Raw genomic sequence first — 13,342 nt, forward strand, 5'->3', positions numbered from 1 at the left:
AGCCACTGACATTGCTCAATCTATTTTTTTTTCTTCTTAATTCCATTTGTTTTTAGATGTGTATATTGACGTGAATTGTTATACTACTGCACTGTTGGAGCTAGGAACACAAGCATTTCGCTACACCCGCAATAACATCCTGCTAAATATGTGTATGTGACCAATAATATTTGATTTGACACAGGTGCACCTTGTGCTGGGGACAAAAGGCCACTAAAATGTGCAGATATGCCACAGATGTCTCAAGTTGAGGGAGCTTGCAATTGGCATGCTGACTGCAGAAATATCCAGAGCTGTTGCCAGAGAATTGAATGTTAATTTCTCTACCATAAGCCGCCTTCGTCGTTTTACAGAATTTGGCAGCACGTCCAACCGGCCTCACAACTGCAGACCACGTGTATGGCATTGTTTGGGAGAGCAGTTTGCTGATGTCAACATTGTGAACAGAGAGTGCCCCAAGGTGGCGGTGGGGTTATGGAATGGCCAAGCATAAATTACAGACAACGAACACAATTGAATTTTATCAATGGCAATTTGAATGCACAGCGATACCATGACGAGAGGCCAGTTGCCGTGACATTCATCCGCCGCCAACACAATGTTTCAGCATGATAATGCACAGCACCATGTCGCAAGGCTCTGTACACAATTCCTGGAAGCTGAAAATGTCTCTGTTCTTCCATGGCCTGCATACTCACCAGACATGTCACCCATTGAGCACGTTTGGGATGCTCTGGATCTACATGTACGACAGCGTGTTCCAGGTCTCACCATATTTAGCAACTTTGCACAGCCATTTTAAGAGGAGTGGGACAACATTCCACAGACCACAATTAACAGCCTAATCAACTCTATTCGAAGGAGATGTGTTGTGTTACATCAAGCAGACTGGTATTCTGATCAACTCCCCTATCTGTGACCAACAGATGCAAATCTGTATTCAATTGTGAAGTCCGTAGAGTAGGGCCTAATTAATTTAATTCAATTGACTGATATCATTACATGAACTAACGCAGTAAAATCGTTAATCGTTTCATGTTGCGTTTATATATTATTGTTCAGTAAATTGAGTGAGCAAAATGTGACATGCAAAAGAATATCCTGCAAAAGATGTAGATTGATAGATAAAAGCTTTCTCTGTCGCTTTCAGAGAAAGTGCATTACAAAATGCTGACGAAGCTGAACAGGTCACAAAGATGCCCAAGAAGACTAAAAGGAAAGATGTTGAGATGGGAGAAGGGGGTGCGACAGAGGAGGAGAGGCAGACAAAAAAACAGAGGACTGGAGCCCAAATTGCGGAGGAGGGGGTAAAGCAAAACCGAACAGTGTTTGTCGGCAACCTTCCTGCCAGCTGCACAAAGAAGGTAACAGCAGCCCCAGTTGTGTTATAAGCGGTGAACATAATCTCATTTAGGTATGTTGAAAGCAGACCTGGGATCAAATAGCATTTGAAATCAAAGCAAATAAATGGTGATCAAGTGAAAATACAAATATGCCGTATGCTGTTTCTGTGTTTGGTTTTTCAGACACTACAGCTCGTCTTCAAGGATCAGGGAGACATTGAAAGCATTCGATCAGTGGTAAGTACTCCATTCACTGTATTAGATTCATCTCACACCCATCATCAGACAATGTGAGTGCTCATTTTGAGTGAGTTAGATGATGTAAGTAAGACTTTCAGGTCAACGGCCACAGGGCCAGACGGATTACCAGGATGTGTACTCCGAGCATGCGCTGACCAACTGGCAAGTGTCTTCACTAACATTTTCAACCTCTCCCTGTCTAAGTCTGTAATACCAACATGTTTCAAGCAGACCACCATAGCCCCTGTGCCCAAGAGCATTAAGGTAATCTGCCTAAATGACTACCGACCCGTAGCACTCACATCCGTAGCCATGAAATGCTTTGAAAGGCTGGTCATGGCTCACAACACCATTATCCCAGAAACCCTAGACCCACTCCAATTTGCATACCACACCAACAGATTCACAGATGATGCAATCTCTATTGCACGCCACACTGCCCTCTCACACCTGGACAAAAGGAACATCTATGTGAAAATGCTGTTTATGGACTACATCTCAGCTTTCAACGCCATAGTGCCCTCAAAGCTCATCACTAAGCTAAGGACTCTGGGACTAACCACCTTCCTCTGCAACTGGATCCTGGACTTCCCTATGGGCTGACCCCAGGTGGTAAGGGTAGATAACAACACGTCTGCAACGCTGATCCTGAACACGGGGGCCCCTCGGGGGTTCGTGCTTAGGCCCCTCCTGTACTCCCTGTTCACTCATGACTGCACGGCCAGGCAAGACTCCAACACCATTAAGTTTGCTGATGACAACAGTGGTAGGCCTGATAGCCTATAGTGAGGAGGTCCTGAGACCTGACCGTGTGGTGCAAGCACAACCTCTCCCTCAACGTGATCAAGACAAAGGAGATGATTGTGGACTACAGAAAAAGGAGGACCGAGCACACCCCCATTCTCATCAACGGGGCTGTAGTGGAGCAGGTTGAGAGCTTCCAAGTTCCTTGGTGTCCACATCACCAACAAACATGGTCCAGCTGCACCATCGAGAGCATCCTGACGGGTTGCATCACTGCCTGGTATGGCAACTGCTCGGCCTCCGACCGCATACCACTGCTGGCTTGCTTCTGAAGCTAAGCAGGGTTGGTCCTGGTCAGTCCCTGGATGGGAGACCAGATGCTGCTGGAAGTGGTGTTGGAGGGCCAGTAGGAGGCACTCTTTCCTCTGGTCTAAAAAAATATCCCAATGCCCCAGGGCAGTGATTGGGGACACTGTCCTGTATAGGGTGCCGTCTTTCGGATGGGACGTTAAACGGGTGTCCTGACTGAGGTCATTAAAGATCCCATGGCACTTATCGTAAGAGTAGGGGTGTTAACCCCGGTGTCCTGGCTAAATTCCCAATCTGGCCCTCAAACCATCATGGTCACCTAATAATCCCCAGTTTACAATTGGCTCATTCATCCCCCTCCTCTCCCCTGTAACTATTCCCCAGGTCGTTGCTGCAAATGAGAACGTGTTCTCAGTCAACTTACCTGGTAAAATAACGGTAAAATAAAAAAAAAAGGCACTACAGAGGGTAGCGGGTACGGCCCAGTACATCTCCGGGGCTAAGCTTCCTGCCATCCAGGACCTCTATACCAGGCGGTGTCAGAGGAAGGCGCTAAAAAAAAATATTGTAAGACTCCAGCCACCCTAGTCATAGAGTCTCTCTGCTACCGCACGGCACCAGAGTGCCAAGTCTAGGTCCAAGAGGCGCCTAAATAGCTTCTACCCCAAAGCCATAAGACTCCTGAACAGCTAATCAAATGGCTACCCAGACTATTTGCATTGCCCCCCCCCCCCCCCCCTCCCTCTGAAACAGTGCTGCTACTCTTATCTGGGCATAGTCACTTTAATAACTCGACAACGGTGCCCCCGCACATTGACATTATACAGGGGGTACCGGTACATAGCCCCGCTATTGTTATTTACAGCTGCTCTTTAATTTTATTTTTATCTCTTACCTTTTTTTTTAGGTATTTTCTTAACTGCATTGTTTAAGGGCTTGTAAGTAAGCATTCCGCTGTAAGGTCTACTACATCTGTATTTGGTGCATGTGACAAATACAATTTGATTTGATTTCCACTAGGGTAGAACTTCCTGAATGCTTCATAGTAATGGATAAAAGTTGAATAATACAACGCTTTCTGAAGACTCAACCCTGATCGGTGAAGCTAAAACATATCAATTTCCTTGCAGGTAAGAGGATCCATCCATGTCACACAAAGTAGCAGCTATTCAGTAAGTTTCCCTGTTTTTTTACCATGAGAAATGCTAACACTGATTGAATGGGAGTATCCGTGGTAACATGACGCATGCATTTGTACTTTTTGTTGTTGCTTTCCCTCTAGACACAAGGTTCACCCCAAGAAGCAGAGCATCAATGCCTACGTGGTGTTCGAAGCTGAGGAAGGAGCCGAGAAGGCATTGGAAAGGTACAGTAACTGGCAAGCATTCAACTTGAATTTTATCATGTCTGTTTTAAGTTATCATAATCTCGTAAACCCAGAACTAAAGTCTTGCTTAATTGCGTCAGATGCTCTATTACACTTCCCTTCAGAAATTCGAAGATGTGAGCACCTGCGAAATCGTGATTTCTCCAAATGATCAGTGTCAAAACTCTGCGTACCAGAACAAAGTTCCTCATTAGGCGTCAAATCCCAGTCATATGTTACTTGCGTCTGTCCGAGAGATTATCAAGTGTTATGTTTATGCCCTTGTGGGTTAATAAGTATTACTTTAATTCTTGCAGGAACGGCATGGAGATTGAGAAAAACTTTCACATCTGGGTCGACAGGGTCTCAAAGTTCATCGGTAAGTGTCCCATGACATTTTAAAAAGCACAGAACCTGCCTAGCGTTAACATCGGTATACTTGGTGGCAATAGAATGCACTTGCTGACAGTTTGATCCAGTTAAGGTGATAAATTGACATTAGCTTAATCTTTTGATTTTTATATAAACTTGTTTGAGCAAGGATGCTGCTACATTGAATAAAATAGTTTTGTCTTTCAGCACGATCACAAGAGGTCAATATTCATTGTCAGTCTACCAGTCTGGGAGTAGCTATTTAAGAGGGTTTTACTTTCCTGTGAACGTCTCAGTCAAAAGGAAAGCGATAAAATTCAGGTTATACTGTATTAACTTGCAGATATAAACAAATTGCCACTGCGACAGCACTTTGAGGACAGTGGCAAGGTGGAGGGGGTGCGGCTGGTGCGGGACAAGAACTCTGGAATGGGCAAGGGCTTCGGCTACATCTTATTCCAGGTGAGAAAAAGAACGCACATTTCATACACACCCAACCTGCTCAGAGATGTGTGTGAAGCAGTTATGTATGCATTACAGCAGTCTTCCCACTACTGAGCTGGCCAAGTCCCATACGGCAGCAGCACACAGTTTGGGTTTAGACTAACTACTAATCTGTATTACGAAACATCTTTTCTAACTACACCCCCTGCATCATCTCTAATGGCTAAAGCTTTTGTTGTAGAGCGTCGATGCGGTCCAGCTGGCCTTGAAACTAGATGGCTCAAAACTCCTGGGGAGGTCAGTCCGGGTGAAGTCAGTGAAGAAGGAGAAAGTGGTGCATAGAGGTCCCAGAGGGAAAGAAAGAGAGACTAAGGGTGCAGGGAAGGAGCCTACCAAAGGGGGATTTAAGGAGAGCCCGGGCCAGGACGGTCCCCAAAACAAGTCTTCCGGGAGGCCGCAGGGGAAGGGGCCTCAAATTGATGGGGAAGCCATTCAAGAAAAGTCCAGGCAGGGCAACGAAAGCCACCACCGGCCCCTCTTCCTTCAAAGGTGAGATGGCTGACCCAAACAGAAAAAAAGCTGTGAAGAAGAAACTCAAACCGAGGAAAAGGAAGCAGGTCGTACACATTTGATGGTCTGTGCTTTGTGCCTTTGGACTGTTGTGATGTAAATGATTTGATATTGTTAAAGCAGATAAAATGTGTTGTACAATTAACATGTCAGTGGAGCTATATCATGAGATGGTGTGTAAGCGTTCCTGACGTAACATCCATGCCTACCCACATTTCCAGTTGAAACAGTTGTTTTTTTGGGGTTGGGGCTATCCCACCCAATGTAATATATTAACATGTACAGTTGAAGTCGGAAGTTTACATACACTTAGGTTGGAGTCATTAAAACTCGTTTTTCAACCGCTCCACAAATTTCTTGTTAACAAACTATAGTTTTGGCAAGTCGGTTAGGACATCCACTTTGTGCATGACAAAAGTCATTTTTCCAACAATTGTTTAGACAGATTATTTCACTGTATCACAATTCCAGTGGGTCTGAAGTTTACATACACTAAGTTGACTGTGCCTTTAAACAGCTTGGAAAATTCCAGAAAATGATGTCATGGCTTTAGAAGCTTCTGATAAATGATGTCAAGTAGCCTGAGTCAATTGGAGGTGTACCTGTGGATGTATTTCAAGGCTTACCTTCAAACTCAGTGCCTCTTTGCTTGACATGGGAAAATCAGCCAAGACCTCAAAAAGAATTGTGGACCTCCACAAGTCTGGTTCATCCTTGGGAGCAATTTCCATAAGCCTGAAGGTACCACGTTCATCTGTACAAACAATAGTACGCAAGTATAAACACCATGGGACCACGCAGCCGTCATACCGCTCAGGAAGGAGACGTGTTCTGTCTCCTAGAGATGAACGTACTTGTGTGAAAAGTGCAAATCAATCCCGGAACAACAGCAAAGGACCTTGTGAAGATGCTGAAGGAAGCAGGTACAAAGGTATCTATATCCACAGTAAAACAAGTCCTATATCAACATAACCTGAAAGGCCCCTCAGCAAGGAAGAAGCCACTGCTCCAAAACCGCCAATTAAAAAAGCCAGACTATGGTTTGCAACTGCACATGGGGACAAAGATTGTACTTTTTGGAGAAATGTCCTCTGGTCTAATAGAACTGTTTGGCCAGAATGACCATCGTTATGTTTGGAGCAAAGTGGGGGAGGCTTGCAAGCCGAAAAACACCATCCCAACCGTGAAGCACGGGGTGGCAGTATCATGTTGTGGGGGTGCTTTGCTGCAGGAGGGACTGGTGCACTTCACAAAAGATGGCTTCATGAGGGAGGAAAATGTGGATATATTGAAGCAACATCTTAAGACATCAGTAAGGAAGTTAAAGCTTGGTCGCAAATGGGTCTTCCAAATGGACAATGACCCCAAGCATACTTCCAAAATTGTGTCAAAATGGCTTAACGACAACAAAGTCAAGGTATTGGAGTGGTCATCACAAAGCCCTGACCTCAATCCTATAGAACATGTGGGCAGAACTGAAAAAGCATGTGCAAGCAAGGAGGCCTACAAACCTGACTCAGTTACACCAGCTCTGTCAGGAGCAATGGGCCAAAATTCACAAAACTTATTGTGGGAAGCTTGTGAAAGGCTACCTGAAACATTTGACCCAAGTTAAACAATTTAAAGACAATGCTACACTCAATTAGTATTTGGTATATAAGCTTCTGACCCACTGGGAATGTGATGAAAGAAATCAAAGCTGAAATTTCACATTCTTAAAATAAAGTGATCCTAAATAAGACAGGGAATTTTTACTAGGATTAAATGTCAGGAATTGTGAAAAACTGAGTTTAAATGTATTTGGCTAAGGTGTATGTAAACTTCTGACTTCAACTATACGTCTATGGTCCCACCTAATGGTAGGGAAAACATGAATGAACTATTCTGGACATTAATACCCGAGAGACTAAATAAACTTTTAGAAGCAAGTGTCATTTACCTTTTTATTTCGATTTCTTACAAAGAGGAACAACCTCTTAATGACTGAACAGAACATTCAATCACTTTCTAAAGTATCTCCATGTCGGACTGAAATCAAAGCAATAACTTAAATACAATGAAGCAACAACATTGAGACACTCTTTCAATTTCCTTGTTCCTTACATGTGATCTAAGAAGTTTGTAGAAAGAGGTTTTAATACAGGGGCTATATGTATCAAGTAGGAATGCTTTTTTAGGATCCATTTTAGATCACAATGAATAAGAATGCATGGGCAGGGGGGGACCTGATCCTAGATCAGCACTCCTACTCCAGACGCTTAATACATATGGTCCCAGAGCTGTGTAAACGTGGGAGTGGTTGCAGGGATGATATTGTAAAATGCTTTGCTACACCTTCCAGAGACCGACCACTAAGAGAAGCAAAACAATGTATTTTTCTAACTGCATATGAATCCAATAAAAATGCTGTCCGATAGGCATTTTTGATTGGTTGCTGCAAATCACGATATGGTAATTTGATGCGACCAATAGTAACACACGTGTGGGGGACAGGTTCATGTTTCTTTCATTTGGACAGAAGCGAAAGAATGTTCAATACCCTCCAAGAAGCGAGTAAAAAAAAGTTAACCTCTTCTCCTGACTTGTCTAGAAAATTGGTTATAGGAGCACCGGGATTAACTTTCCCCTAGGTACCGATCTAGGATCAGCTTCCCCTCCCCCAATCCCAACCTTAACCATTAGTGGGGGAAATACAGAACTGACCCAAGATCAGCATCTAGGGGCACTCCGTTATAGGAGGGTTCCGAGGGGAAATCTCCAGCGACGATCCTCATTCTAAGTCCTCTTCATTCAAGCTACCTTGTGAGCTGACAATACGCTGCAGGAAAGAGGGAAATAACGTCAAATTCTAAAGCCAGAAACATGCAAAAAGTGTCCAGTTTCCTCTTCGTTGTTGATCTCGGACCATAACCATAAAAAGAGTCTCCGAGTAGAAGTGCTGATCTAGGATCAGGGCCCATATTCAAAAAGCATCTTCTTCTACTCAGATGTATTATGAATACGGGCTCTGTCCATGTTCTTACTCAAGGTAAAAACTGACCCTAAAAATCAGCACTCCTACTCTATGGTTGAGACATGCAGCCCCTGAAAGGACTGAAGATGGTTAAACAGTGTGGTGGGGTGCCTTTCATTATGTTAGAAAGACCATCATAGTTTTTTGACAAGGTTTGATAGGTAAAAGCAGTATGCTGGATCTGTACTTGGAGGCACATACAGCTCCACCAAAGTCATGAGCTGTGTTTCAGTCTCAGTCATGTTTGTTACCTAAGCTCGTTCTTGAAAAAAAATGGTGCCGATAAGAGGGCAGCCGTGCATCTATTCCCCTAGGCAACATGGCAGTATTTTTTTTATATAAGCATTTCGCTACACCCACAATAACATCTGTTAAACACGTGACCAAAACAAATTGATTTGAATCAGATTGTACTTCTGTCTAGCATATAATACAACTGGTTTTAGGGCTGGGCGAGATCTAATTCATCAACATTTGTTTTTGCTAAAATGTTCAGATGCCTGTATCGCAGGAATCTACATTTTTATTATTTTTATGAGCTTGTATCTTTTTGGTCTCATCTCCTTTGCTCCTTGTGCACCTTCCCACTAGCACACAGACACCAAGCCCCTCACAACAACAAAGATGAAAGAAACTGCTTGTTGTCACAGAGGACGTTAAACTTCGCTATTTGCAGCATTTGAGGTTTGGTCCAACAGAACCAGTCATAGGAACACCGAAATGCATAGACACTGTTACTGAAATAGACGAGAACTTAACCTTTCTAATGATACCCGTTTTGTGTGTCAACTCTCAAAATGTAGTACAGAGCAGACCCTACTAAAACGAGTATCAATGAATATGATGGTGGGAAAATCATGCTCAGTCTGTCACGCGCTGTACCGCTAGCAGCATTTTAGCCACAGACTTATGTGCCAGCTGTCTAGTCTGTGTTTTTATAAATGTGCAATGGGGCATAAAAATAAATTTACATTAGGAATTGGCAATTTATCCTCATTCTGAGAAATAAGCATCGGTTTATCCAGGTAGGCCACTTGATTTCGATATCTAAATAAGTTCCAACTGTTCTACCTTGTTAGCTAGCAAATAGATTCAAGTTGGTTAGACTTGAAATAAACATTAGCTGGCTACTCACTAGCGCGTGGGTTTGTGCTTGAGTGATTTTACGAGACCTGTGTAAAATGTTCTATTATGCCTGCTACAAGAAGTTGGTGCACGGTTCTGGTTAAATTTGTAAAAAATAAATGCAATTTCATAGACAGATCAATGATTTTTTTCTTTTAAAAGCAGGTTAAACTATTAATCAAATAATTCAATTATTAGTCAGTCTTATGGTTGTGGAAGGATCGTATTTAGCTTAGTTATAATTTTACAAGCCCTGAATTCAGTTAGATTATTGCTGACTGTTTGAAATGAGGTGTATTGACCTTTTACTGTGCAACAAAGCTTAGGGAAAATGTTTAAAAATAAAATCAAGGTATATTGTGACTCACCAATGTTAAGAAATAAAGATAGAATTTTTAGGCCATATTGGCCAGCCCTACTTGGTTTCCTCGCTTTCTTGCTTGAATACACTTACTGTAAATTGCTCTGAATCGTACCTGCTGCAGACGCGGGCACTAAAAAGTTAGTTAGTCAAAAACTATCTGTAGCAGACTGTGTTGCACACACATTGTGGCAATGGTTATAGCACAGCGCAACATCACTTTTCAGTACCTGCAACTGCAAATGACCCTGAAATGTATGAGAGGCACTATACCTGGCTGGTGGTTAGAGTTGGGGTTGTTACACAAGCTCAATTTTGAATAGGATTGCAGTTCTGACTAGATATTAGATACATTAGCTTCCTTGCTTGTATGCATTTACTGTAAGCAGCCCAGGGTAGGAGTGTCTGCTAAATGACCTTGAAGTGGAGAAAAGAACTGTACCTGGCTGATGGTGGGCAGTTTGGTGAGTAGCATCTGGAAGACTGGTGGCGGGAGAGTCTGCTGCAGCACCTGGAGAAGCTGCTGGGGCTGGCCGCACACGGCGATGGCGTTGGTCAGGTGCTCGATGCCGTTCTCGTAGTCTCCTATACCGGAAGACCGAGCGCAAAGAGGTTTAGATTGACAAAACGAGCAGTACATTATATGGAGAACAGTGTCGTTACTCTGGTCAAAAGTACATTAGGTCGTGCATTATGGGGCACAAGGTGTCATTGCACTGGTCGAAAGTAGTGGGGGAGGATGTCAATCGCTTTGGTCCAAAGTAGTACACTATATGGGGAATAGGGGGTCATCGCTTGGTAAAAAGTGCACTAGCAGGCCTATATGGGGAATAGAGTGTCACACACAGCCTAAGTGATGTCAATTTAAGCAAAACTTGTTTACCTTGAGCCAACAGCTCCTCTCCCAGCTGAATCTCCTCCAGGAAGAACTTCTGGACCGCCTCAGCATCCTTCAGGTCTGGGAGCTGCAAGAATTCCACAACACACACTTTTCTTTTCATTGGTCAAGAAATAACTGAAACATAGACGGGTGGAAAAGCTGTTGTCGATGGCCGATGCTCCAGGAAGAATAAAATGCCTGTTCACACGAGTCGGGGCAATCCGCCGAGGTTTGCCAGTTCGTCAGGTGTAAGGTAAGAGTTCAATTGAAGTGAACTCTTAGCGCACCGCCTAGCTCAGCAGTTCTTGCTGGGTTTGCACTTCCTCCATTGGAAAACAATGGCTTGTTTGCCACAGAACCGTTCTTGTACGAGTCAAGAATATGGGCCTTAAGTAACACATTTTTGGAGGGAAGAGTGTCGTCGAGTAGGTCTGCTTCCATTGGGGAGCTATACAGTTGTTGTGTTGACTGAAATTCGGTACCACGGTACAGACAAAAGGTTTAGGAAATGCACTAATTCCAGTCTCAAATCAGTCATACCCAGCCATCACCTTGCCGTGTCCCAATACATGCCAGTGAAGATATCCTGTTTATTCCACCTGAGGTCATTGGAGATTATTATCCACAAGGTATCATCTGAAGTGTACTAGACATGACTTCTTTAGACGTGTGTTCATTGAGAAAGACTTGAAATAGTACCTTGAGGGGATTTTACTCACCTTAGACAGTCCTGTCCCCTGTTTTACAGATGCCTGATTTCTCCTCCCTTGGGCAGAGGTAAACACAATCACTGTTAATATACATAGCTTTGGGGATTGCTCCTGTTTGTACATAGACAACTTGGTTTCTCAGGCAATCCTACAATGCCAGACTATGATTAGGAACAGTAAGGAAGTCCCATTAAACATCCTAAATTGACACCCTGAAGTACAACTTCGGCTTTGAACAAAGCTCCAAAATAATCCACAACCCTTCTGATATCCCTTGATAAAGTGGCTTACCCGGGTCAGAATCAGGAAATATTTAAGTGTAGCTGCTAAGTAGCAAATGACAACTAGTGATTAATGACAAAAAGGCTAACAGAGGAAAATGTCTCATTCAATTGCAGTAAAGCCGGTGTATAAAGCATTGTGGCCAGCTGACAGCCAAAATCCATCTTTCATACTGTAGTCCAGCTACAATTGTAGTCTAGTTAATGTGGGACTGGAATGTGATCTGTATAGGATTTTTATTGTGACATGCATCAATATGTGTATTCTAATTGGCTCCTGTATTAGAGTGAGGGATTCTGGGTTGAAGACGAGGCAGAACTGCCATTATGTAGTGTGTGGAGGTGTATTTATTTTATAACCCCTTATGAGTTATGCAGTCTCATCATTAAAGTTTGCAGTCTAATACTCTGAAGGCGCATTATCAGCTTCTTCATACCGACAACCCACGGCCTTACATGAGTAGTAGGCCTGGATAGAGTAACACCAGGATTATCCAGGTTGCTTTTAATCCTGCTTGGCAAGCTCTATGTCTGATATGGCTAGTAGCCTAGAATGGTTGGTTTAGGTTACATAGCAGTTCAAAACACATCATCAATGAATGAATCAGGGTATGTGCAGCTCTCCATGTCTGAATTCAACTAACAGAACGCTTGTTGTGAGTGAGTAGGAAGTACATTAATACATGATAAAGGAGGTAGTTAGGTGAGAAACGCTCAACTCTATATAAGAGAACAGAGTTGAGCGGTCCTCTGCTAGGAGCTAGCTAGGTTAGCACTGGCTAGTTAAGTGTAGGACTTTTGGGGTTAGCAGTACGCTGACAATTAATGAATCAGATATAATGCACAAACCATGAACGTTACCATTAAAGCTTCTATACTTCGCAAATTGGGAATAGTATAACGAGTTCGGCCTGGCTCGGGCATTTTGTTGCATCTCAGGTCTCCCAAAACAGAGATCGGAGCGGGTTGCAAAGGACGCGGACAACACTCACGTTCTCGCAGCCTGTTCTTGAAGTTGGGGTCACTCCGTCTTTTCCTGTCGAAGTAGATGCAGTAGCCGACGAACATTGCCCCGCAAACACCGGCGGCTATCGTGCTCGATTTACCGCCCATCATCACGTCCGAAATGGTTGATATGTCTATGCTAACAAAGATAATACTTCAATTTTGGCTTATATCAAAGATGGTACATGACCTCACACAGGCGCAAGTTCGCAGCAAAAAGGACCAGTAGGACCACTGACTAATTTGACAGCTAGGGTGTCCGCATTGAACGCCTGATAGAAAATAAGACACCTTTAATTCCCAATCACATGATATCTCCGATAGCGTATGCATTTGATTGAATATATAAGTGTTGGATGTTGTTGAACCCAGATGGGGGGGGGGGGATGTGTTAGGATTTCTTCAAATCAATATAAGTAGTAGTCTGTCGCATTGAAATGTAAGTGCCACAAGGGTGCAGTAGCAATTCATCAAAAAAAAAGAAGCAGCAGGCTAGTGATCACATTTGATACAATTAAACAGTATTTTCTCCAGAGTAACAAAAATAGAAACAATTTAACTACAACTCTAGGTATTTTA

The 13,342-nt window shown here is 43.2% G+C and overlaps 1 protein-coding gene and 1 pseudogene across 1 annotated transcript; one reads left to right on the plus strand and one right to left on the minus strand.

Annotated features, from left to right (window-relative positions):
* Window positions 1-83: 83 nt before the first annotated feature.
* On the plus strand, window positions 84-7,322 carry LOC129839766 (RNA-binding protein 34-like; annotated as a pseudogene).
* Window positions 7,318-12,996, minus strand: LOC129839767 (mitochondrial import receptor subunit TOM20 homolog). Its single transcript, XM_055907407.1, has 5 exons — window positions 12,751-12,996; window positions 11,487-11,533; window positions 10,771-10,852; window positions 10,330-10,472; window positions 7,318-8,206 (listed from the first exon to the last, which is right to left on the minus strand). The coding sequence occupies exons 1-5, from the start codon at window positions 12,872-12,874 to the stop codon at window positions 8,159-8,161; spliced, it is 444 nt and encodes a 147-aa protein (XP_055763382.1). The 5' UTR covers window positions 12,875-12,996; the 3' UTR covers window positions 7,318-8,158.
* Between the last annotated feature and the right edge of the window lie 346 nt (window positions 12,997-13,342).

The sequence above is a fragment of the Salvelinus fontinalis genome, chromosome 40 (assembly GCF_029448725.1).
Source record: "Salvelinus fontinalis isolate EN_2023a chromosome 40, ASM2944872v1, whole genome shotgun sequence".
Taxonomy (NCBI): Eukaryota; Metazoa; Chordata; class Actinopteri; order Salmoniformes; family Salmonidae; genus Salvelinus; species Salvelinus fontinalis.